Source organism: Colletotrichum gloeosporioides, assembly GCF_011800055.1.
Source record: "Colletotrichum gloeosporioides strain Lc1 chromosome Unknown consensus_13, whole genome shotgun sequence".
Lineage (NCBI taxonomy): Eukaryota > Fungi > Ascomycota > Sordariomycetes > Glomerellales > Glomerellaceae > Colletotrichum > Colletotrichum gloeosporioides.
In genome coordinates, this window is record NW_025544658.1 from 15,328 (window position 1) to 41,028 (window position 25,701).

Sequence of the window (25,701 nt, forward strand, 5' to 3'; positions counted from 1 at the left end):
CGGTGATAAACGGCCATCAAGCATCATCAAGCAAACAATTGACTCGGCTTTTGTGAAATCCAAGACGCTATAAGCACGCAGAACTTTTCAAACACCCGGAGAAGGCAGGCGCATAATGCGAGTTTGTCGCACTTCAGCGCCTTCTGCACCAAGGTAACGGCCGCTCTCGTAACTGCAATTCATGTCAAAGGGGTGCATGATTCAAGTGTCGGCCAGAACTACTTACCTCCAGTGCAAATTGCCAAGCGCAATGTTGCGGCAGCCGTCGAGGTACCTGAGGACCTCCCGATCGATCTTTTCGCCCCAGAGGGGCATTCTCGCCATCGCGCCGTACCATCTCTTGTAGCACTCATCGATCATGTCACCAATCTTGTCCACGGCGGCCTGGGTTGAGTAGCCCTGCGCCTTCAGAAGCGAGATGAGGTTGTGATCAACTCCTTGCTCCTACATACGGACGTAAGCGATGGGAGCATGGAGATTGGCTGGTTAGTTGTGTGCTTACCAAGTCTTTGCGATATGAGAGGATGTCGTTGACACTGCACTGGTGTAAGCGAACTGCAAGTAGCTGCAGGCCGTCATACTAGGCAACTTACAGGATGACGAGATCCGATGCAGTTTGCATGCAGGTTTGGACCGACTCGTGGTCAATCTGCTCCTGAGAGATGCTTATTCCATGCGCATACCTGAGTGAAAAGACGTGTTAGCCAGGCGATGGAAAAGAAGACATCATCTGACACTCACTCGACGAGGGCATAGCACGGCTCGCATGCAATTGTCGCTCTTCTGAAGTCCATGTACTGCTTGACTGAAATCTTCAAGGCCTTCTGTGATTCCTGGACCTTGACTTGACCAATGAGGCCCTCGAAGTAGCCCTTCATTGATGCCCTGTATCGAGCTTGTAACTCTGGTGATGTTCTCTGGGAAGAGTAAGTCTCTGTGAAGCGTCCGCAACTTGAAGCAAATGAAATCTGACCTTCTTGAAACGGTCCCAAGTTGTCTGGAATACGTAGTGAATGGGGTTGTCGTCGCGCTGCACTGGCGGGTTCTTGTCTTCCAAGATGGCCATGTGAGCATCAAGCTCCTTCTGAGCCTTGACGGGGTCGTCTTTCAAGTGGCCTTCATCGAATTCTACGATTTCCTGATTAGTCACCAACAGAGGCGAGGGTATACCATGCCCACATACGATCATCGAAAGCAAAGACCTTGATTCGAGTGTTAGTCGGAATATTTGAAACTTTATTGAGTCGTCTGATTACTCACCCAGTTGTTCCAATCCAGCATCACCCGGAACGACTCCTCGTCGGCGTACGGAATCCACATGGCGTTCATGAACGCAAAATTGGCTCGTGAATGCTTCTTCGCCTGTGCATCGCTGAGGTGGTAGATGCTGGCCGTTCGTTAGCGTGATTTCGTGCAGATGATCATCGGGCCTGTCTCAAATCACGTACTCCTTGATCCATGCGTTGGCCTCCTCCTTGAGCCGCTCCCAGTTGACATTCATGGCGGGCTCGACGGACATGATGGACGAGAAACAGTCCGGAATCCGGACGTATTGGGCGTCGGCCGCCATGATGTCACGCAGGTTGCGGTCGCATGCCGCGCTGCCATGATCCGAAGGCGAGGTCTGAGTTGCAGTTGCTTGGTACTCGGAAACTGGGGTAGCTGGCGGCGATGAAGATTCTGAGGGACTAATATCCGACGCGGTGGTAATCGAGGGGCGTCTTCCAAGCATGATCCTTTTCGAGGGAACCACATCGTTAGACGAGGGGTCCATGTCTGTGGAGGCCCTCTTGCAAGAGACCCTGTACCTGTCGTCTGAGCTCATGTTCGGCGTGGAAGTTGGTTGAGTTTGGGAGCGAGATTGGGATCTCTCTGAAAGTAAAAAAAGGGTTGAAAAGAAGGCGGGAGATGGCGGCGTTCTTCAATTTGTGTCTTTTGGTTCGTCCGTCCAGGGAATATGTAGCTTCGCGCCATTTATGAGTATGACAAGTGCAGCCCTATGCGGCCACACCTTATAACTGAGAGAACGTACCTGGAGCCACACAGTCAAATGACCAAACATCATCCTCCACCCCGACTTCCCATCTTGTCTCGTCGGTTGGCTAACGCAGAGCGGACTCACCTGTTGGCGCAAGCCCCCAAAGGTCTGGACGTTCCTGCAGCAGGCAAACCTGCACACCAAGCCATTGACAAACCGGACTCCGCCTCGACAGAGATGTTGACCCCAAGGACACCGGTCAGGCTGCCCTTGTGACTAACCAGGAAGCCTAGGACGACCGGGAGAAGAGACCCACCCCTTCTGCGAGGGTTTCGTCACCGCAAGCGAGAGAGGCGGCGATTATTGTCCGAACCACAGAAGGGCGAGTCAAGGAGTTGATCTTAGCTCCGCTAGGAGGGTCAGGGACTTGGACACATCACCATAGACATGGATGTCCCAGTCCCAAGACAAGGCCAAACTCTGATTTTCCCAGGTTGACAAGTCTGGGGGCGTAAGAGTCCATAGAAGCTGACAGGCATTTGCTCAAAAGAGACATAACTGTGGCCGTCGGTGACTCGGTGTCAGCAATGTCAGCCTTCGCCTTGCTGCACCGCCATTGGCGTGCATTGGAGCCTACACATTTCCGGCGGCCGCTATCCACCTAAAAGTCCCCTCAAGAAGTTATCTCCTTTCACTGGAGACCCTAAGGCGCACCATGTGACAGCATCGCGGCACTTGGAGCCCGTGGAGCTAGGTATTGTGTGTAATAATGCGCGACTGCGCGTTGAGGTTCCGCTTGTAATGCCTAGGATACCCCTTTCGGGGGTACCGACTACAGACTTGTACCTAGCACACAGAACAAGATCCGTTCTGTCTGCAGGTTTCCCTTTTGTACCTACTTGGGGGAACTGATGCAACCCTGCTATCACATTGGGAAGAGTGGAAATCCCCAAGAACAGACCAGATTCGGTCTGGTATTACCCGGACTAGAGTTAGGACGCCGAAGTCTGAACTTTGCTCAATTGGAAAGTCGAAAAAACACGTTGTTGTGGCTAGGATTGCTTGTTTGCCGGTCGCAGATACTGGGATTTCCCTGCCTTACAGCCTGCTAGATTCACCGAAGGAGAGGATAGCCAATCGTCCCGAGCCGCTAAATGTTGGCGGCGCTGCAGGTTCGCGGCGCAGACAGCCAGACACAGTCCACATTCCGTCGGAGTGTTTTCATAGGCCCCGCGGCTGTCAGGACACTAGCCTATGGGAGAGTGGCCATATGAGATGCCGGGATAGTTCGCAGTGTGTGGGCTCGGCTCTTGGTCTTGAGGGGTCCGCAGGTGCCTCCAGACTCCAGAGGCCAAAACCGTGGTGCCAAGGGGAAGAATCACCCCCGGAGGACATGGAAAGACTCGTGGTCCCGTTGGAATGATCCCGCCAGGAGGGGTCGGAACTCGAACATCAGGGGCTGGTTACATCGCATCGCACAAGAATAGCCAATGAGACACGACATGTTGACTTGTCAACAGTTGTCAGATGTTCTCATGCAATGTTTGTCCGATGTTCGTGTGCAATCCGGCGAGGATCTCGTTCGCTGCAGAACTCCACGGAGCACTGCAAGTGGATCGTGTCACGAAGAGGACTATCAGACGATGCCGCATCCGGCAGTGGAGAGTTGCCACAAAAGGATCACAACCAAGTTCCGCCTGGAAGGAACAGCGACCGCGCCTCTTGAGAGGTCCTGTTTCAGTGACATCTCATGTAAAGGATGCCCGGGCAGCCACCAGAATGAATCAACGGGTCCCAGGACTCAGGTACTTCAGCCCTAACCCGAACATTTCGGGAAGCAAGATGCGAGGAATCGGCCCCCAAACCAGCGGCGCCCCAAACCCATAAGGCGGCAACACCGAAAGTGATGTAAGCCATTGTCTGCTGCCTTGCAGCCTCGACTGCTGCCTTGACTGTCAGCCCGCGATCCGTCGAATGACCAATCTGTATCCAGTATCCAGGCAAACATACCAAATAATGCCCTTGTATTGTTTGTCTGAGTAACACGGCAGCGCTGCTTCAGGGCCAGAGGCATCGAACGGCACAGTAGGCCCACGCTAATTTAGCGGTGAGGGCCATAGCGACGTGCGATTGATGAGTTGATGGGGTCCCGCAGATGTCCTGCATACTTACATATAGGTTCAACCCCCAATGGAGAAAATGATCAACGATTGGCTCGATCAGGGATTCTCGACGCTGTTGCCGCCTGCTGCCTTTCCTCGAAATAGCGAGAGTGCCTTGGTCGACCATTTCCGACTTGGGCAACACTATCTTTGAGTGCAGAACCGTGCAGCGCGGCGACTGCGAAAAGGCCATAAGGGAAGCGAGATTCGCCAAATCTCATCCCGTTGGCTCAGACCTCTCTGTTCTATGCGAGTCAATTGTATTACTTCTACCTCTCTCTTTTCTCCACGCACCCAAGGCGATCGCTTCTGAAGTCGACCGACTTCACCCAGATCGAAACATGGCCCTGAAGCTTCTGGGCCAGCAGAGTCTCCTGAGCGACGCCCCGCGCATTTTTGTCGTGGGGCTTGTGCTCTATGCCGTCGGACTCGTGGCCTACAGGCTCCTGTTCCACCCCCTCAGAAACATCCCTGGCCCATGGTACGCTGCAGTCACTTATTGGTATGAGTTCTACCAGGATGTCATCCTGGACGGCCATTACATCAAGGATTACCCCAAACTCCACGCTAAGTATGGTGAGTGAGATTCCGATGCCCGAACGCGACATCACGGACTGATCCGAAGCAGGACCTGTTGTGAGAGTATCACCAAGCAGAGTGCATGTCTATAACCCAGAATATTTCAAAGAGTATGTTAGCAATTGAGTCTTCAGTGGCAAAAGTGTAAGCTAACATCGTCATTAAGGGTTTACGGAAATGGCACCAAGTACACCAAGGACCCTGACTTCTTCCAGAGCGGAGGCGGCATCAAGTATTCCATTATCATGTTGATTGATCCCGAGGCGCACAAGCAGCGCAGAAACACTGTGAAATCAATTTTCTCGCCAAAACAGATGGACCAATTGGCTCCTGTCGTTCTTGACGTCGTCAAGAGAGCCATGGCAAGGGCACAGAGATCATTTGAGAAGGGAGAAGCTATCAGCATGCAGCCCTTCTGGCAGGCCGTGACAGTAAGTTTTACCGTTGTTATTGATTCTAATCTGTGGCTTTCGTTGGAAAGGTTGCTGACTTCTGTTCCTTTCTAAAGGTCGACACCATTATGCCTGTTCTATTCGACAGAAACATGAACTTGGTTGACCAGGACGAGGAGTTTCCCCCCTTCTTGGACATCATGGAAAAGTTTGCAGAGAACTTCCTGATTACGAAGCACTTCCCGTTTCTCATTCATCTTGCCATGGCTATTCCCATGAGTATCGCTCAAAAGCTGCTGCCGGGATATGCTCAGTTCCGCCACGTAAGTAAATCCTCCGATGACCCACGTCTTGAAGTTGCATTGCATATCGCCTAACACAACTCCGCAGCAATGCTCCGAGTGGATTCAGGAGATTGAAGACAAGCAAAACGCTGGAATCGACACCGCTTCCGACGGCCGCAGCACATATTTTGATACTTTGCTGAGCACCAAAAACACAAAGATGTACCACAAGCTGAGCCGTGAGGCGCTTGTTGACGAAGCTCTGGCTTTGTGTTTTGCAGGCACCGACACGACCAGCTTTGGTCTCACCTTCGGCACATACTACTTACTCAGGCATCCCGACAAGTTGGAGAAGGTGCTTGAAGAGCTCAAGACTGTTGGTACCAACTCAGAGGGTCTTTATGAGTACCGTGACATCAGCAGCCTACCGTATTTGGTACGTGGCTCATTTAGCGCGTGATATCGGGGATGTGCCACTGACCTCAGAGATGTAGAGTGCGACCATCAAGGAGATTTTGCGTCTCTCCTCTCCAGTACCTGGCATCATCCCGAGAAGAGTTCCCAAAGGCGGCGCCACTGTTGACGGCTACTATCTTCCGGAAGGAGTAAGTATTGCGCCTTTCTGGATGTTGCGTGCGGTATGCTGACTCTACTTGCCTCACAGACAACTGTCTCGCAGACTCTCCGCACTATTCATGACAACCCTGATCTGTTCGCCGAGCCTGAGAAGTTCATTCCAGAACGTTGGCTCGGGGAACAGGGATGGGCGTTGGAGAGGTATTTTGTTCCATTCAGCAAAGGACCGCGATCCTGCTTGGGCATGAAGTAAGTTTAAGCACGGTGGCTCGGTCAAAGCTGAACAAAGAGCTAACCATCCATAGTGTTGCTTATGTTGAGATGTATCTCAGCATCGCAAACTTCTTCAGCCGGTTCGACATGAGTCTTTACAAGACAGATGAGACGACAGCGATCTGGATTGACAGTGCTGCAGCCAGGATCTGGAAACCTATCAGAGTCAAGATTGACTCCATCAAAGAACACCCGTAAAATCGAATGTGTTTCATTGGATAACTTGGAAATCTTGGGACAGGTTTGAGTCTATGCAACGGCGTCTCCTGGATTGGCATAAGGTATTATTCACTAAACGTATGGAGTCGGGAGAAAGCGTTTTCGTTTATAAGTAATGTTCTATTCTAAGCTGCTAATCGTTCAACTGTGAACCGCTGTATGCCCTACGAACCGCTGTCTACCCTACGAACCGCTGTCTACTCTGTCATGATCCTCCAAGAACAGGCTCCGCGTCTCTCACATCTTTTCCAAGCCTCTCGAAGAATGCGAGACTGGTTGAGGCTGGCCCAGACGTGTGGGCCAGAATACTGAAAATCCGCTTGATAAGCAGTGCCATCTGCGTATCGATACAAAGCATTGCTATTTGGGTATCGATAAGTTTGGAGGGTAGAAGAGTTACTAGTTGGGTATCGAAAGTTTTGGAGTGTGAAAGAGTTGCTTTGCATCATTCCTTGTCGAAATCGCTGTGTCATGGATGCCATGGAGCGCGGATAGAAGCGGTCGTCTCGAAAAACGCCCCAAGCCCTCTGTCTTTGCAACCGAACCAGACCAGCGAAAAACCAATGTCGTGCATTTAACGAAGGTTGTAAATCGGTGTAGTCTACAGCCGGGATTGAAAGACCCAGGCCAAACCTCAAATGCTCGCGTTTACATTCTCGCCAGAGCTTTAAATACAGAGTGCGCATTGTCCATGGTTGTGCCGTCAAAACGCCCACGAGCGTGTCAAGACCGCCGCTGGCCAACACAGCAAATCCAGCGACATCGGTATGCTGGGGACGTGCTACCAAGTATCTGGGGTTGGGTTGAAACTCATACTGTCCAACGCGAGGCGCATGCTCACACTCCTCCGGTATGTGTTGCGGAGGGTCTTGGCGGAACGTCTGCAGAGGGTCCATTTCAAGTTGGGCAAGTACCGCGCGGTGTGTCATGATGTAATACTCGCGAATGCTCCCAAAGAGCTTGGGATCCGAGGCTGGTGTGGAGTTGTGGAAAAGAGAATTCCAGTCCCACATATAAAACCTGGGTTGAGGACCGGCAGGCGCTCTTGCCGCTGTCAGGGGGCCGTAGACCTTGCTGAGAATCTCATACTGTAGAAAGGCGCGATAAACACGGCACCGCTCATCAGTTTCCATGTTGTTAATGTTGAAACTGTTCAAGTGATGTTGGCGGAGATCTCCCTGGGTAGCCGTCTAAGCATAATATGGGTTTGACCACGTTGGCAACACTCGATACGCAAATGGCAGTCGAGCACTAGTGGCCTTGGACAAATAATCGGTAATGACAAGTCGCAAGTAGCCACAGAGGTTATCCAACCTTTCTATGTGGATCTCGTTGTTGGGATCTTTAGGATCAGGGAATGGGTCCGGAAGCCGATTATTTCTCCAGTTGTCTAAGTGATGGGATATTGACGCTTCATTCGAACCTGGACCTGGAAACAAGACGACAGCCATCGCGGCTTGGAGAAGGTCTCCGCTGAGGTCTTTCTGGACGTGCAAGCGGCGAATCAGGTCGCGTGATGAGGTGCCTGCCGCTGTGTTACGAAAGGCTTTGGACGCTTGAGTCGCAGCAGCAATATCGGAGCGGCTCGGCAGGATCTCGAGTATCATCAGGCGGATTTCAGACGGGATGCGTTCGAACGGATCAGCTGCGTTACGAAAGGCTGCGTACGCTTCAGTCGCAGCAGCAAAATCGGAGCGGCTCGGCAGGATCTCGAGTATCATCCGAAGGATTTCAGACGGGATGGGTTTGAACGGATCCATGGCTGCTGTCATGGAGCAATCAGGGAAATGAAGCCTCTCAAGTCAAGTAGTCAAAGCGGCGTGAAATCTGGACAATCTGAATGCGAGTAGTTAAAAACAGCGTGCGATCTGGACAATTTGGAATGGCGCTCGCATACATGGGGACCAAGGTATATATAGAGATAAGCGCCCAGTGAACTGTAAGTGCTGATTCCGTGTTTTTACCCAATCTCCGCAAGACCATCGAAGCTGAAACTCAATTCCAATCTCGGTATGGTAAGTCGTCGGGATGTGCACCTGGATGCGAGAATTGAGGCCCCGTGGGGAGCCGCACGGGTTCTCCAAAACCACAAAACCCGGTAATTATCAGGGTGTATGTCTGTAGTTCACACGGGTGGCCGTCTAAGTCCGCACGAGACGGTAATATCAATTGAAAGAAGTATCCACGCCGTCACTCACACCGACTTTCGCTGAGGGCATTCCCAAGTGGTCCAAGTGGACATGAAATCAGGCCATTCAGGACTTGTTTTGCAGTGCATATTGACCTAAGGGTCATCAAGTGTAGATTGCCATACATAGCGAAACCAGATGGTCTTTCGTTCAGGGGTTAGCAGGTCCGCACAGGATTTATTGTCCGAGATGTGACTTACAGGCCAACAAACAAATGACGAGCAGGAAGCACACCATGTAGATTGGCACTCCGGGAGACCCTGATGAAATGGCGATGATCGGAACCTGTCGTCTGACTAATCTTTCCGTTGCCGGTAGGTTTGAGAAGGGGGTGTTGACGCGGCCAGGCGTGATCGTCCCATCTGTAGGGGAATCGGGATACGTGTATTCGGGTGGCGGATCTTGACTGTCTGATTCGTGTCGGACGTGCACACCGGGAGTCGAAAGTCCATTTTGATAGATGGTGATCCTTTCTGAAGACATAATTCCCGGGTAACCTGATAGAACGGAGATCGCTGGATGAAGCCGTTTTTCTATTTGATATGGCTTCGTGTGTCTCCACCCACATAGATATAGTGAACCGGCCAGGGGAAGTTTGTGAGCTTTATATGTTTAGTTCCGACGTGTGACAGCCCCTGAGCGCCTTCCCGGTTTTCAATGCCCTAGGCGAATGACACACTGAATTGAGGCAACACTCATCGCGGCTAGTGGCATTTACCTCTCCTGCTCGGGTGCCACGGAGGTTGTTGCACTTCACGCCTTTTCGCCGCCAAATTGTGATGCTCCAAGCAGAATACGCGGCTTGCTTTTCCAAAATAGATTTGATGCTATCTTGACGTGGGACTCTGCAGCCTTGCGTGAAAGGCGTTAGTTTGAGCCCTAAGGTTGAGACCACGTTTACGCTGGCGTTCCTTCGCAAACTACATAGACTTTATCGAGGGCACATATGCAGCGACCCGTCCGATTGGTGCAACCCTCCCTGTTGCCACGCGGATGGCTGGGTCTGGGCAAAAGCGTGGCCTGGACAGAGATACCTGGGAACCGGGTGTGCTTTGAGAGACATCATACTCCTAGATTGGGGCAAACTCACTTCGCCATACTAAACATAGCCTCAATGGTTGAAGGAAACATGAGATGTGTTGTTCTATCACCGAACTACGTGCACATGAAGGTCGTCGTATGTCAAGTTTTATTGGGGATTTGTCCCCTATAATTCGAGTCCCAGGTTGCCAAATTTGTAAGCTTATTGTAGTAGGGTGTTGTCCATTTGGTCAGCTTTATTCTAAAACCGCATCCATCTTAGTCGACTCGCTTATTTGGCTTAATCTGTTCAACCGTTGGACTAGTAACTCAGGCGGGCCCGTTTTGAAGTTGGTTCAAAATGGGTCATGTGACGTGGACGTAAGCAGTGACTCACGGGTTGGTACTTCGGTTCAGTCCCGAACATTTGATTCGGTCCAGTCCCGAAGGCGACATTTAAAGAGGGGATGCTAGACGAGGCGACGCTAAGCAGACACGCTTGGCCACCAAATCTCGTCAGAGGCTGACCAGTGTTCCAACAACAGGTGAAATCAACCATGGCGTCCAACATTATGGACCATCCGGCGGTGGACCTCTTGAAATCACTGATGTCAATTGTCAGCACCAGCGAGCTTGAACACGGCATTGGTGTGTTTCTGGAACAGCATCTCCAAAGCTTGGGTTACACTGTTGAGCGCATTCCAATTGCGCCCGGATCCAGTCGTCATAATGTCTACGCCTATCTTGGCTCGGAGAGGACCACGCGAGTGCTTCTCACGGCTCATATGGATACCGTGCCGCCTCACATTCCCCTCACAATCGACGGCGACATTATCCGGGGAAGGGGCTCTTCCGATGATCTGGGCCCGTTGGCAGCTCAAATCCTAGCAGCCGAGGAGCTGAGAAAAGATGGAAAAGTTCGCGAAGAAGGTGATATTGGGCTGTTTTTTGTGGTTGGCGAGGAAAATGGAGGGCACGGAATGATTGCGGCCAACGACATGGGAATCACGTGGGAATCAGGCATCTTTGCCGAACCGACTGAAAGTAAGCTCGCGAAGGGACATAAGGGTCAAGTTGCTTTTGAACTTATTGCCAATGGTGTCGCTTGGTAAGTCCACTTTGCACCTTGTATTGGTGTGCCACAGACATGCTCATAGTTGAACAACTAGCCATTCGGGATACCCCCACCTCGGTAAAAGCGCAACGTCTGCACTGCTTGCAGTTCTGAATGATCTATCAGCTGCAAGCTGGCCTGAGTCCGAGCTCCTGGGCCCTTCTACCTTCAACATTGGGACTCTTGAGGGAGGAGAGAAGCACAACATCGTCGCGCCTTCTGCCAAAGCTCTCTGCGAAGTCCGCATGGTCTGTGACTTGCCCGGAATCAAGATCAAGGTTGCGGACATTGTCTCGCGCCACCCGGATATTGAGCTGAAGTGGGTGTTTGAATACCCAGAAGCCTTGCTGGACTGGGAGATAGACGGATTTGAAGCGGCTCCGGTCGCTTTTGGTACGGATGTGCCTCGTCTGCGGGCCGAGTTCTGTAAGAACAGAGTTCTCTACGGGCCAGGTTCGATATTGGTTGCTCACGGTCCTGATGAATACATCCGCGTACCAGAGTTGATTAGCAGCATAGATGGATACAAGAAGCTTGTCCTTCACTTCCTCTAGTTAGCATAATGCATCAGTGTATTTTTTGAAATGATTCCACTTATAAGATTGTTAGACTCAGCCTCTGGTCCTTGATCTTACACACAGCGCACTCAAAGACTCGTGAAGTAACAGCACACCTTCTCGTAGCTGCTCTGTTAATACTGTACAATATCCGGATTGAATTTTGAACTTACAACGGTTTCTGATCAACTGGGATAAGCAAGTTATAAGTCAATATGTGCTTGCTATTCAGCCCCAGTCTTGGCGCACTTCAACAGAAAGGGTAGGCCACAACACATTTCCAAGTAAACCCCCTCGCGCACCTTGTGAACGGCTCGAGAAGCAGCTTTCTTCCGGTTTGGGCCTGGATTGGGCCTAGATCGGGCTTGGATTGATCCCATGCGTATGAGTTCGAGGGATTGACGCGTGACCAATTACGTAACCTGAAAACTTTTCAAAATTCGTCCTAGACATGATGGGTTCCTTGCAGCTATTCCCAACCCCCCTTTTCTATCCACACCGTTCTCACTGCTCCTGATAACGACCTGTGGCACCACACCTAGTCGTCAACCTTATTATAAGGCAAAGCTCTAAAAGCCATCATCTTCTTTTTATTCATTTTATTCTCTTTCCGAAGATGAATCTTTCTTGGCGGTAGGAAAATTTCTCCGCACCCTGTTTCAATTCCCGAAGCCTCAAGACCTACCCGTCGCTGACCACTATGGTGAACTAGATGCACATCGAGGCTCTCGCTCCGAGTCAAAGAGACGTAGCTGCCATTCTCGGCAACTGCAAATGCTGCTCCAAATCTGGCTTGCACTCGTTCACCGACGACATCCCCTACGAATGCTTCCTCCACGAGCAGCTCTCCACAGAAATCCAAGCCGAAGTCTCCGCTGATTTCGCAATACGCGGGATCTACAGCAGACTTAACAGCCTGAATATCCGACTCGATAACCGCAACAGAGCAATCATCACGATAGAAAAGTGTCTCGACACGATGACCCCCGGGCGTCGAGCCACAGCCCTGTGGACCTGCAACACACGCAGGAAGGCCATTGGGCACTTGCAGGCAAGGATTCAAAATGACCACCGATATTTGGCAATCAAGCATGGCATATTCGCCGAAAGCCGAGCTGCAATAATCCGAATCCGGAACAGCATCGACAAGTCGGACAGGGAGCAGGATCCGATAGATAAGGAGTTATGGCAAGAGGAAATGGCCGAAAGATTTCATGAAAAATTGATGGACAAGATATGACAGGCGGATGGAGGAGCATATGAGACCGAGGAGCGTCTGGTGGGGTCACGACACGAAGGCGCCGCTTCAGCTGCATCCCCCATGCCCTTGGAACAAGTCCTAAGCATAGCACAGGAAGATGTCCAATATCGTGGTATGGCAGGGATGGTCGGGCTGAGTCTTTTGCAATACACCGAAGAAGCGGCTATTAAAACGGAAGAAGAGGATTTCAACCCCGTTGCTCCATGGATGACACTGATAATGCCGCAGCATGACGCTCCATCGGCAGGTTCTACTGACGAATGGAGGCAAAGCCAGACCACGTCAGCAATCAATTCACGCACAGGGTCGGCAAGCATGATGGCACAAGCTGCCCATCCCTCGGGACCGCAACGCAGTAGCTCGACAAGATCGCCGAGACATCACCCCTACACTACACCCAGGCGTCGTGCGATCTAGGAACAGGCAAATTAAAACTGAGTCCAGGGGAGTCACACCACACCAGGAGCCTTTTTCTTCATTGGCAATAGTCAATGCAAGGGAACTTTCCGAATGGGATGTGATGATGGAATTGCGTTGATATCTTTCGTTATGTACTAAAACTGAAAGAATAGAACATTCCACGGGCCAGATCCTTGTGCTGGAGTTGATCGATAGCAAAACTGGATATCAGGAATAAGCTGGCTCCACTTCCTCTGATCCTCGTTCTTGCGACTCATGGTATCAAGCTGCGCCGCGTGTCAACTCGTGCACGAAAGCATATCAAACCCTATACCCAATCTCCAATTATATTTCAATTTGATTCCAATGACTATGAAGCCTATGAGGCTATTCTGTCGAGTTACATAGGATGTCAGCCGATCTACTATCTCCAAGTAGCTTTCAGCGCGCAGGTCTGAAGAGATTGGGGCTGTTCAAGGCCATTAATGGACTTCAGGTCGAGATGCCATGAGTCTGAGATCATTCCAGGATCAATCCACTAGATCAAGTGCGCCCACGGTGGATGACATAATCAAAATCAAATATTTTTACGCCGATGGTTCGACGCGTTGCATGTTTCCTTGCCCCTATCCCCGACGAAACTCCAACAACTCCTAACATCGACACCACCACCCGCCATCGACGGTCAAATCACAGTTGTGTGGTCCCATCAAACTGCAAAATATGTAGCCCAATTATAGCCAGTGAACTCAACAGAAGGCACGGTACGCAAAAGCTCAATCCCATCCATCCCAGCCAAGCATAAGTCGCTCACCAAGGGCCACATAGATGAACGACGACACTTACGTGCCGAGCAAATACACCGAATCTTGCGATCTCAGACCATGCAAAGGCTGCGGCAGTTCTGGAATACATAGAGAATCAGCGATCATTTCGTTCGAATGTTTTCTTTTCGACAAACTCCGTACCGAGCGAGAACTCGAACGATCCGTCATAATGGACCTTGCCATGCTGAAGAAGCACAGATCAACACTCGATGAGCGTTTCATTTGCCTCGCAACAGAGCTCGCGATGCTGGAAAGCCCAAGTATGGACAACGCGATCATCGGGCGCAGCAGATATCATGTCCAGGACCAAGTTTCCAAATGCCCGGCCCCGAGTTCGACTCTTAAGGGAGCTATATACGACAAAGAAATACTATGCTGCCAAAGTCGAGTCAACATACTCAGCATCCAGCATAGTATGATCAGGTTGGAAAAGGGAGAAGATCCGGACGATGACCCACTCTGGCTCGACTATGTGTCGGGAAAAGCCAGGCACGAGATGACTGTCTTATCTGACGAGGGGGGCTCACAAAAGAGAGACCAGTCACGTCTGCTTATGGACGAGGACGTTTTACCTTCGGCACAGGATGAATCTCTGGGACAGTCAATTATGCAGCGAAAGTTCGGAGGACAGCGCATCATACAGAGTGACGAGGCTTCCATTCAATATGCCGAGGGCTGTGTTGCAAGTATTGAGGAAGATGACTCAAGCTCCTCATCCCAGATGTCGTCTACTTCGTGCGAGCAGTCCCCCTACGAGCTACCTCAGCTGCCTGCCTCTGGATCAGCATCCCGAATTTCGACAGGCATAGCCCGGTTATCTTCTCGGAGAACGCTGGCCCAACCGCCAATTCTGTCTGGACTGGCTCGAAACACTCGAGGAAATTCTTCAAGGAACAAGCCATACGAATCACGCTCGTGAGATAAATGGACAACAGAGCTCTGTGTCTGTTTATTGCGACAGCTACCTAGACAAACATGTATACAGATTGTTGAGAGTGCCTTCGGTGTGTCTTTTGCTGGCGGGATCCAGCCACTATAAGATATTAAGCACCTGTATCGATTTCATCTTTTTGCATGCTGCTTTCGAGTCGTTGCTCAAGACGTTTCGTTCCGCGTATTTTCTTTTCGCTGTACAGGGTCGCTCTACAGGTTGAGCAAAACCTGATCTTGTATCTGTGTCAATGGAGATATCCAAAGTTTAATACCTGTCCAACGTACCGTTCCTACTTAACGGCGCTTGCGAGGACTAAGACCAAGTAGCTATCGACCGCAATTTTGCTTTGCCTTTGTTTCAAGAAAGCAATCTGGAGACAGAGTAAAATCAAGATAGATCCATATTATGTTTTTACGTCAATATCTGAGCTTTTATCTCGGCTTTTACCCATCACTGACGTTGTCGTTCCAACTATGTGTTAGTGAGCGTCGATAGTGGTTCATCTGCTGATACGCGTACTAATGAAAGCATACTTAGCAAATAACGTCGAGCTAAAACCTATCCATGCTTTTATTGAACATCAATTTACCCCATGAAGTTGAGTCTAAAGTTATCTATGCGGGCTTGAGGTCCTAACATACATAAATTAGGGAATCGCAATCAGACCGCACCTTGTTGCGTCATTTTACAAGGCCTCGAACCCATATGCACTGGATTAAATCGTTCCCGAATCGTTCCCGAAACGTTTCCGAATCGTTTCTAGGCGGATGATTACTACTTAAACATGATTTCCCAGTTACATCAGCAAATGATGTTCATAAATAAGGGTAGCCCGTCACGTCTCCTTTTCGCGTCATGCATCAATCCCAGCCTCTCCTCACCGCCTCATCGTCGCCCACGCCCGACACTTTTCTCGACATCGCCACCACCACGCTGCCTTCGTAACGAAACAAATTGAAAGTATCTTCGACTCCACCTATCAAACTGTATGTGCCCTCCAACCCCGAATGTCTTTATTCCACCGTCGAACCCCCCTGCTAATGCCTGCTGCCTCACAGATGACAACCATCCAAAGCCTTTTCCCAAAGCGCACGAGCGCGTTCGCAATACTCGGACCTTGCCATGGATGTGGCACTTCACAGACGCACACCTCCATCTCCACATTCGAATGCTCCCTCTTCGAGCGGCTCAGTGCCCACATGCAGGCAGACTTTGAAGCCGAAGGCCAGATGACATTTCTTAAAGACCGAGATATTTCTCTCTCGTTACGCTTGGGTCAAATCCGCACCGATGTCCTGATCTTGGAGCGGAAGATTGAAAGCGAGACCCGCGGACGCGCCGCAGCCCAGAGACGCCGGGACGAGCTCAAACACGAACAGGAGGAGTTGGAGAAGTTGCGCGAGGAGATCAAAAAAGTCTTGAAGACGGGGGAAGTCAACCGCGAGGTGGCTATACTGGGGGCCGCTGAGATCGAAGGCGATATTCTAGCATTGCACAGGATACGCGATCGGGATGAGAAGGATCAGTGGATTCGTCTGCGTTTGGAGAGGCATGCCGAAGAGATGAGGGAGTTGACAGGGCAGGCCGAGGAACTGTTCGGTCCGAACTGGGAGGAGCGCATTGCTGAAATGGAAGCAGGCGTTTGATCGTATGGTTACTGGGGTAGTTACTGGGTCTAAATTTCCGCTATATTGGTTCTGTTGTAGGGGCCTTGGCCAGACGCCGCTCGTGATTCTTCCTTTGGGCTTATGATATTGCATGATCTGTGCAATTTGGGCCGACAGCATGAACAGGGTAATATCAAGATATCAATTCACTTTGAGCCTTCCTAAGAATGTCATCGCGGCGAACTTCTCAACGGTTATCGCCCATTCCTCGCCATTTTGGATAGCCTCCTACCTAAAATGTATGGGACTGTGCTCTCGGTGCCAGCTTTGGCTCTCGTTCTGGTGACGGTGGTGTGAGAGAGTTACCCAGCTGTCTTTCTGCACACGCAATATCTGTTGTCGACGAGTCCATGCCTTCATCATCCAAATACGTCTGCGAGGCTCTCCTACTTTCAACAAGGCCCGCATACTGTTCGCCCGAATGCTTGGTCCCCTCGACGTCAATCTGGCGTCCACTCATATACGTCTTTCTAGCCGTGTTTTCCATACCGGCTACAGACTTGTCAGAGTCATTGAACAACCCGCCGATATCGTGCCCATGGCGAAGGGCGGCCAATGAACTACTCTTCCACAACGGCACGGCAGCGCTGCTTTTAGATTCAATGATCGTTACCAACAGCAACGTGCAGGCCAGCACTAAGATGGCGACATGGAGCGCTATCCACGGCCACTTAACCTCGTACAACACAACCGTGCTGCCTACCAGCCCTTTTCCTTTCATGGTGTCCATTCCATTATGGGCGATGTCAGCCTCCTGGTTAGTTCGCCGGATTTCATTCGTCATACTCATAGCCATCGACTCAAAGACTCTGGCGATCCCAGCAAAGTCGGACCGGCTCGTTGACACCAGTTTATTCAGGGCCGGGGGCTGAGCAATCGCAAGGAGATCCTTGACCGGACCAAAGGAAGCGCCATTGAAGCCAACCGCATTTTCCATACCCGGAAGACGGCTTAGCTCAGTGCGGACCTTGGTGTTATTGAACCAGGGCTCCCAACGAAACAGGCCTTGGATGTAGGCACCGATGGATTTGATGGAATTTGCCTGAATCGTGACTTGTTCCTTAGAGTTCAAAATGATTGTGAGAGGTTGGTATCTGGCCACGGACCATAACTTGTGAAATTCGAGACTTCGAATTTCGTCCGGGGGTGCGCGATATTCTGGCAATAAGTCACTGCTGTCGTCGATGAACTGATTGGATGAGGCCCATGAGTGTTTATCTCTCTTTCCGGCAACGTCCGTGATGTTTTCTTTCAAGCGCCCCTTGAGGACTGTTGAATTGACGAATTTGCCGCAATAGTAGAGAGCACACTCTAAGGCCTTTAAAGGCACAGTTGGCCAGGTTACCTCAGGTGATTCGTTGGTAGAATACAGAGCCTTGGCCGCCTTAAGGGCACTGATGTCTGCGTAAATGATACTCAGGGACCACAGTAGAGTGTCGATATCCTTCATGGCGACTGTCTTGTTTGGATTTCCCGTGCCGAAAGAAGTGGTAGCATATGACTTGCTCCTACATTTGATGTTTTGGTAGGGACGACAGCCGTCGGTATTGGCGATAAAATGACCGTTGGGAAGACTGTACCCGGTCGCATAAAATCCGGGACCGCCTACTTTGATGCCAGGACTATTGGATGTCCGATACTCGATTATTGTGTTCAGAAGCTCGTCATAGCTGCCAGGCATCTCCCTGAGATCAGACGTGACGTCTTTGCATCTATGGCATATGCCCACGGTAACAAATGGCTCAAAGGTGCAGTTGCCCGACGAGCACTGGAACAGCGTCTCTCTTCGTAGTTCCTCTGGTGACTTGTAGAAGGCACTCATGATCGCTCCCTCCATTGACGGCTGTATGCTGGTCGTCACATTCCAAAACCGGGATGTCTTGGTCGTACTTGTATTGCGGACCAAGTCAAAAGTGCCATTGTTAAAATACACCTCCTCGATATTTGCAATGCCCAGAGTATATGTATAGGCACTTGATATAAGTGCCAAGGAGTCATTCGTCGATTTCCGGTACGTGACATCCTCTCGAAGTCGAAGGAGTTGCTGGGCGAACGGATCAAGGGCGACGGCAACAAGCGTCAAAACAGCGCCGAACTGGGCAACGTGCCTGATGGGTGAGATTAGCCAATATCACAGAAGATTCACTATAGCGTTTCAAAACGTACGCTCTCTTGGTTCTCAATAGAACTCTCAAGCTACCGAGCGGACCACGTGCAGCGCCATCAAGTCGGTCGAAATCAATCAAGACCCGGTCTTCTCGACCATAGAGAATCCACTTCCATTGAGCCATACATTCCGAGAGAATGCAAGCCACTGCAGCTTTGACTGTGACCGAGAGTATAGAGATAATGGCATTGAGCGTAATTCCCATCTGGTTGAAAACAGGCCGGTTATTGAATTTGCCGAGGAGGATCGCCATCGTAGTAAGTGCAGCAACGGCACCCACAAGGGCCCAAATCTGCTGGCCCCAGACGGACCATCGAATGGTGTTGAACATGTTTGGGTTGAAATGGAAGCCCATTTTTTATGGATTCTGTGCTGGACGAATACGTGATGGACATTAATGCCGGGGCCAGGATCTGACGCGGATTTATTGTTTTCTTCTCGTAGGGGCGAGGCCAAGGCGAAGTCGAATCAGAGGCGACTTGATGTCTCTCGGTGCCTACGACATTGACCCCAAATGGCCGCATTTGGACTGATGGCAGGCAGCCGATTAAATGTTTGTAATCTCCGGCGGACGCAGGCTGACAGCTTTGTTAATGGTATTCACTGTCTTAGCCAAGAGCCGCGAAAATGGTCCTGTCCTGCGGTGCTCCTTGGAAAAGATGCCAATTGTCATTCTTGAACACGCGGTTGTGGCTGTGGTCATGTCGTGCTACTATAACTATGATGCAGGCGTCCGAGACACATCAGTTGCGGGCCTATGGGTTGCATTGGCATCGGCATTTGCTATCCCTTCGTGGTACGTGAGCAGCGCTGCACCTAAACCAAGTCTATTTAAATAAGTCAATCAAATAGTTAATTAAATTAAGGCTATTCAGAGATTCAAACAGCTAAGTTATTATTGCTATTAATTTAGTTAACTTAACTAAGTTAGTGACGCCTTAGATTATATATAGTCTAGGATCTAGGCTAATTATAAGCTTAGATTAATCTAGCTAGTTAGCCTTAGGCCCTACTATAGGCTTAGCGTAGGCCCTACCTTAGGCCCTAGCCTTCTAATAGTTACTAAGCTAAAAAGTCTAGTACTTATTAGTTTTAAACCTAAGGCTTAGAAAAGTAGGTCTATATAATAAAAAAGTGCACCTATAGTATACTTTTAACCTTTTAACTATATACTTATTTCGTCTATCTTATTTATTAAATGAACTAATTTAAGTTTAAGTTAGTTAAATAGTTAAGTTTATTACGAATTTTAGACTAAATAGTTAAGTTAGACCCCTAGATTTGACTTGTTTGATTGGTATGCAGCGCTGTACGTGAGCATTCGTTATCATAAGGAAGCCCCTATTTTGACTACGATGGAGTAGCTACGATTTATTTGAGATATGCTATATCTCCATTGTGGCCTTCGGCATGGTTGGTGTTAGTATTTGCTATGCTGTTGTCGTCGTGTCTAAATCCATTGTCTCTACAGCTGTTACTTTCGCGCCTTAAAATAATACACTCCATAGACATTTGTAGGTATGCTTGTGAACAGAAAACATAGCTATGCTGCACAGGTAGACACAAGAAACATGAGTTTTCTCATTACTTTCGCAGTAATCTACTCTAGCGCTGGTACGTCAGTCGATCTACCGCCAATGAGACCACAGAGATTGCCTCTGCCGCAGACTCTCCAAGAGTGAAGTTGTACTCCCCCGCCTCCACAAGCCATTCCCGCCCAGCCTCATCAAACGACGCAAAATCCTTCGCCGCGACAGACAGCTGCACAGTAGTCGTGTCGCCCGGTGCAAGACGGACCTTGTCAAACGCAACGAGCACCTTCACCGGCGTATCCGGTGACGGAGCCGCCTTGCCAGCGTAAACCTGCACCACGGCACCGCCCTCAAGCTTGCCAGTATTAGTAACATCCACCTTCACCTCGAACTCATCACCGCCCTTCTTAGCCACAGCAAAGTTGGCGTACTCAAAGCTCGTGTAGGACAACCCAAAGCCAAAGGGAAAGTTCACCTTGGACTTCTCAACGCGGTCGTAGTGCCTGTACCCCACAAACACGCCCTCCTCATACGTAACCCTCAACTGCCCGTCGACGCGCTCGCCGGGGAAGTTCCCGTGCGCAGGCGCGTCCTCAACCCGCGCCGGGAAGCTGACGGGCAGCTTGCCCTCGGGGTTCACCGCGCCCGTGAGGACGTCCGCGATGGCGTTGCCGCACTCCTGCCCGGGGAACCAGGACTGGGCGAGCGCGGAGATGTTGCCCAGCCAGGGCATTGCTACCGCGACGCCGGTGGAGTTGACCACGATCGTGTTCTTGTTCGCCTTCGCCACGACGTTGATCAGCCCGTCTTGGTCGCAGGGGAGGTGGAAGGATTCTTGATCGCGTCCTTCAGTCTCCCACTGCGGATCGTGGCCTGTGAATACGATTGCTAGGTCCGCGGCGGCGGCAACCTTCGCCGCCTCGCCCTGTAAATCTGCGTCGTGATCCGACTCCAGCGCGAAGCCCATTCTCACACCCGTCCTGCCCTCCAAGATCTCCAAACCGATCTTGGTCGGCGGCTTGCTGTGGATACGCAGGCGGTACGTTCTGCCCGCCTCAAAAGCATGCTTGATCTCGGGCTCGTTCGCCGCGAGGAACAGCGCACCCATGGGATCCGCGCAGTTGCCCGTCTGCTCAAACACAACCTCGTCATCGACAAACACCTGCGTGGGCCCGATGCCGGAGCATGCAACGTAATGCGTCCCCGACTCCGCCGGCGTGAAGTCTCCCACGATGTCGAGCGTCTTCCACATCGACTCCTGCGATCCGAGCGGGGAGTACGCCGAGTTCGGGTAGCTGTGCAGCACCGAAACGGGCTCGTCGCCCGCTTGGCCGTGGAAATCGTAGAACAGCCTGCTGAACCCCGGCTGGCCATCGAGGCCGACGATCGTGCCGACCCGACCGTCCGCGCTGATGGGCGGGAGGAGGCGCTCCTTGTGCGCGCCCTTGGCGTAGCTGAACTCGACGTCCTCCCCGAGGGTGGCATGAAGCGCGTCCCATGGCGGGAGGCGGTAATGCGCATTTACACTCGCACTCCCGCCGCCGTGCGCGAGACCGTCCTTTGCGTAGCCGATCAAGGCGATCTTCTTGCCCCTGACCTTCTCCTTCGTCAGGGGCAGAATCCCGCCCTCGTTCTTAAGCAGCACGATGCCCCGCGCCCCGGCATCGCGGATGAGGGCGCGGTGCTCCGGCCGGTCGATCGCCTTCTCGACTGTGATGGTCGGATCGCGGAACCCGTTCAGCTGCTCCGTCCACTCCAGAATCGTCCGCACGCGCTCGTCAATCACCGCCTCCGTGAGCTCCCCCTTCTCGACCGCCGCCAGCACCGCAGCAGGCTTGCGTATCCTCGGCGGGCCGGGCATCTCAATGTCCAAGCCGGCCTTGATCCCCTCCGCGACGGAGTTCGTCCCGCCCCAGTCGCTCATCACCAGCCCCTTCCACCCCCACTCCCCCCTCAACACCTCCTTCAGCAGCCACTCGCTCGAGTCGCAGTGCACCCCGTTGACCAGATTATACGCCGACATGACCGCCCACGGCTTTGCTTCTTTCACTGCAATCTCAAACGGCCTCAAATAAATCTCCCTTAACGCGCGCTCTGAAATCGTCTCATCGACCGTCGTCCGCGCCGTCTCCTGCTCGTTCGCCACAAAGTGCTTAATCGTCGCCGAGACCCCCAGCCCCTGGCAGCCCGTGATCATCTCCGCGGCGAGCTTGCCGGCTAGAAAGGGGTCCTCGCTGTAGGACTCGAAGTTGCGCCCGCCGAGCGGGTGGCGGTGGATGCAGACGGTGGGCGCGAGCAGGCAGCGGGCGCCCTTGGCGCGGGACTCCTGGGCGAGGGCGGCGCCGACGGCACGCGCGAGGCGGCGGTCGAAGGTCGCGGCGATGCTGCAGGCGGCGGGGAAGCAGGCGGCCTTGGTGCTGCCGTCGATGGCGGCGCCGCGGGTACCGTTGGGCCCGTCGGTGGTCTTGATGGCGGGGACTTTGGAGGGGACGTCGCCTGTTTCGACGAAGTTGCGGCCGGCGAGGAGGCGGATCTGGAGGTGAGGTTAGTGAGATGTTTGTGGGAGAGGGGTGTGACAGGGAGAGATACTTTTTCCTCGAGCGTGAGGCTCTTTAGGATTGCTTCGGTGTCTGTCTTTTCAGCCATTTTGACGGGTTGATGTGAAGAGAGTTCACTTGGAGAGGCAACTCATGGTGAACGTCTGCGGTTCATGGGGCTCATTTATTCCCCCCGCGATTCACGTTGTTGAAGATCCGAGTGGGGGACCACCGCGGAGGTCGGAACTCGGAACGGCTGGTGTTGGCGGGGCCCTCCGCATTTTGGCAGTGAGGGGTGACAGCGCCAGGCGATGACGACTTTGGAGCTAAGATGTTCTCCGGATGGCTTCACCAATGGGGTGCTAAAGATTGCTCAATCGGGAGATATGGGCTGGCCGGGGCCCCGCTGTTCGGAAGAGAGGCCGGGAGGGGGGAGGCCGGAGGGTAAGGTGAGGGCCGATAAGAGCGTGGTGCGGCAAGGTTTATCTCGGGCCGGGAATCTAACATCTTGAACGGAGGTCACCTCTGTTGAAGAATGAACATTGAACGGTGCCGCAAAGATGAAAGTAAGGGGAGTCTATGACTAATTCAATAACTGTACTCTTGTCTTCAGTTGAGACATGTGGGCCAGCATGTTGACTTCTATTATTTATGTTCTGTCCAAGAGTTTTAGCAGGAAATAGCACCCACCCACAGCTGAACATGATTATCTAGGTGGAGAGGCACTGGCATATCAATTGAAAAAGTGCTGGCTGAAATAGGACACGCTCTCTTATCGAAGGAATTCCCCTCAACCAAAGAACGACCCAATGGAAAATCACAAAGGATTTCTCACCCCAAAAGTCCGCAGTAAGCAGCCCCCTGAATGCCTCTACGCGGGGACGCGGAATTCAATTGGTCAGCGGCAAATTTCTCCCAGTCGGCCGGACGCTCCGGTTGCTCCGTCTGACGCACCGAGCGCGTCGTTGAACGAGATGACAGAAGCTAAAAGTCTCCGGGGAAGGCCACAAACAGGGTTATTCGTATGCAAGATTCAATCAAGACAGGAACAGTTGACAAAAGCCAGGGCTAGATGTGCAACATCGAACTTGTAAACCCCCATGGCCATCAACAATGCAGCCCTATGTCCCTCTCTAGGTGGACTTGGGATGACTCGAAATACATTAGGCCGCCCACCCCTGAGACACTGAAAACCGCGGTTCTTCAGATGCGCTGAACAAAGCGAGCGTCATCCATTCAACAGTCCGCCGCCCAAAGTCCACCGCGCCCACGCTAAGACACCGCGCGCGGCTCGGACTTTTGGGCAACGTCCCCAGTTTCCATTCCCTCGGAGCCCATTCTCCATAAATAAGCACCTTTTTCTTCCTCTCATCATCACTCCTCTTTGGCGATGTTCCCACGGTAGTCAAACAACCCAACACCACGATGCCAACCCCTCCAGAGGACGGGGCCCAGCCCAACGGCCATGCCTCCGGCGCAGAGACAGCCTCCAATGGCTACGCATACAACACCACACCATCACCACCACCTAAACCCGCCGTCCCGGCGCCCCAGCGCGCCCTCGCCCCGGACCTCCTCCGCGGCCTGCTGATGCTCTTCATGGCCTTCGACCACAACACCGTCGGCCTCAACGCCTGGCGCCACTCCACCGGCCCCCCCGACGGCGAGCGCGACGCCGTCCCCGTCGACTCCTGGAACTGGTGGTTCGGCTACCTTGTCCGCACCCTCTCCCACCTCTGCGCCCCGGGCTTCACCTTCCTCCTCGGCATGGGCGTCGTCTACTTCGGCCGCTCCCGCAGCAGGCTCGGCTGGTCCGCCGCCCGCATGGCCCGCCACTTTGCCGTCCGCGGCGCCGTGCTGACACTGGTCTCCGTCGTCCTCGGGCTCGTGCTCACGGGTGGCAGGTTCTGGTTCATGAACGTCGTCCTCGTCGCGCTGGGGGTGGACTATGTCCTCGCGGGACTCCTCTGGCTCGGCATCGCCGCCACGGAGCCGGCACTCGCATCCCTCCTCGACCGGTACATCCTCACGGATGGAGGCGGCCGCGAGAGGGAACCTCTGCTCGAACACGCAGGCCACCACACCCCCTCCGGCACCAAACCCTCCTCCAAAGCGACCACCATCTCCTGGCACGCCCACAACGCCCTCCTCCTCGCTCTCTCCCTCGTCACCATCTGGTGGAACATCTGGCTCTCCCCCACCCACGGCACCTGCACCACGACCGCCAACACCCCCTCCCCCTCCTCCGCCGCCAACGACTTCTGGCGCTTCTGGTTCTTCGAAGTCATCTCCCCGCACGTCGTCTCCCCCTTCCCGCCCCTCGCCTGGCTCTCCTTCGCCATCCTCGGCCTCCTCTACGCCCGCCTCGTCACCGCCCGCCCGCACCTCCCCGCGCCATCCCAAGTCTGCGCCAACGCCGCCGCCGGCCTCCTCTTCCTCGCCGCCTTCGTCCTCACCCGCGTGCTGCACGTCGGCAACCTCTCCGAGCACTGCCTCCGCGCGCCCGAGCACCGCGCCCACCCGGCGACAAACCCGTACCTCGCGTCCGCGGCGTCCTTCTTCTACATTGTAAAGTACCCGCCCGACGTCGCCTTCTACTGCCTCACCCTGACGGGCACCTTCTTCCTGCTGGCCGCCTTCTCGGCCGTGCCGCCAAAGTTCGCGACGCGCTGGCTGGGCGTGCTGCTTGCCTTCGGGACGTCCGCGCTGTTCTTTTACGTGGTGCACATGGTCATCCTCATGAGCATGTGTCTGCTGCTGGTGGCGCTGATCGGGCGCGACACGGGGCTGCCGCCGCCGCCGGACGGACGGCCCGCGACGGGGGTTGATAATGTGTGGGTGTGGGCGCTCAACTGGGCGTTTGTGATGAGCGTGATGTACCCGCTGTGTCGGTGGTACAGCGGTTTCAAGAAGAAGAGAGGGGCGGATTCGGTGTGGAGGTTCTTTTAGAGTTGCATGTCGCGATGGATGGGCTGGATGACGCCATGCGGTTTAAGTAATCCGTCCTAGGTGCTTTCTTATCATGATGATGCTG

At 52.7% G+C, this 25,701-nt stretch overlaps 8 protein-coding genes across 8 annotated transcripts; 4 read left to right on the forward strand and 4 right to left on the reverse strand.

The window, feature by feature from the left end:
- Nucleotides 1–87: 87 nt before the first annotated feature.
- On the reverse strand, nt 88–1,825 carry GCG54_00002431 (Presilphiperfolan-8-beta-ol synthase; the record flags this gene model as incomplete). The annotated part of the gene is made up of 9 exons (XM_045402523.1): nt 88–172; nt 227–444; nt 503–536; nt 594–683; nt 742–917; nt 974–1,128; nt 1,184–1,202; nt 1,261–1,387; nt 1,449–1,825. The coding sequence occupies 9 exons, from the start codon at nt 1,823–1,825 to the stop codon at nt 88–90; spliced, it is 1,281 nt and encodes a 426-aa protein (XP_045269141.1).
- Nucleotides 1,826–4,481: 2,656 nt separating this feature from the next.
- GCG54_00002432 (Cyrochrome P450 monooxygenase) lies at nt 4,482–6,442 on the forward strand (the record flags this gene model as incomplete). The annotated part of the gene is made up of 8 exons (XM_045402524.1): nt 4,482–4,716; nt 4,769–4,829; nt 4,886–5,150; nt 5,201–5,434; nt 5,502–5,831; nt 5,890–6,000; nt 6,060–6,220; nt 6,277–6,442. The coding sequence occupies 8 exons, from the start codon at nt 4,482–4,484 to the stop codon at nt 6,440–6,442; spliced, it is 1,563 nt and encodes a 520-aa protein (XP_045269142.1).
- An 802-nt stretch (nt 6,443–7,244) lies between these two features.
- GCG54_00002433 (uncharacterized protein) lies at nt 7,245–8,223 on the reverse strand (the record flags this gene model as incomplete). Its single annotated transcript, XM_045402525.1, has 3 exons — nt 7,245–7,344; nt 7,403–7,612; nt 7,697–8,223. The coding sequence occupies 3 exons, from the start codon at nt 8,221–8,223 to the stop codon at nt 7,245–7,247; spliced, it is 837 nt and encodes a 278-aa protein (XP_045269143.1).
- Nucleotides 8,224–10,229: 2,006 nt separating this feature from the next.
- GCG54_00002434 (Peptidase M20 domain-containing protein) lies at nt 10,230–11,340 on the forward strand (the record flags this gene model as incomplete). Its single annotated transcript, XM_045402526.1, has 2 exons — nt 10,230–10,780; nt 10,842–11,340. The coding sequence occupies 2 exons, from the start codon at nt 10,230–10,232 to the stop codon at nt 11,338–11,340; spliced, it is 1,050 nt and encodes a 349-aa protein (XP_045269144.1).
- Nucleotides 11,341–15,963: 4,623 nt separating this feature from the next.
- GCG54_00002435 (uncharacterized protein) lies at nt 15,964–16,410 on the forward strand (the record flags this gene model as incomplete). The annotated part of the gene is made up of 1 exon (XM_045402527.1): nt 15,964–16,410. One exon carries the CDS (start codon nt 15,964–15,966, stop codon nt 16,408–16,410), a length of 447 nt encoding a protein of 148 aa, XP_045269145.1.
- Nucleotides 16,411–16,663: 253 nt separating this feature from the next.
- On the reverse strand, nt 16,664–18,953 carry GCG54_00002436 (uncharacterized protein; the record flags this gene model as incomplete). Its single annotated transcript, XM_045402528.1, has 2 exons — nt 16,664–18,539; nt 18,598–18,953. The coding sequence occupies 2 exons, from the start codon at nt 18,951–18,953 to the stop codon at nt 16,664–16,666; spliced, it is 2,232 nt and encodes a 743-aa protein (XP_045269146.1).
- A 1,250-nt stretch (nt 18,954–20,203) lies between these two features.
- On the reverse strand, nt 20,204–22,948 carry GCG54_00002437 (Beta-glucosidase B; the record flags this gene model as incomplete). Its single annotated transcript, XM_045402529.1, has 3 exons — nt 20,204–22,663; nt 22,720–22,804; nt 22,872–22,948. 3 exons carry the CDS (start codon nt 22,946–22,948, stop codon nt 20,204–20,206), a joined length of 2,622 nt encoding a protein of 873 aa, XP_045269147.1.
- Nucleotides 22,949–24,092: 1,144 nt separating this feature from the next.
- Nucleotides 24,093–25,616, forward strand: GCG54_00002438 (uncharacterized protein; the record flags this gene model as incomplete). The annotated part of the gene is made up of 1 exon (XM_045402530.1): nt 24,093–25,616. The coding sequence occupies one exon, from the start codon at nt 24,093–24,095 to the stop codon at nt 25,614–25,616; it is 1,524 nt and encodes a 507-aa protein (XP_045269148.1).
- Nucleotides 25,617–25,701: the final 85 nt, after the last annotated feature.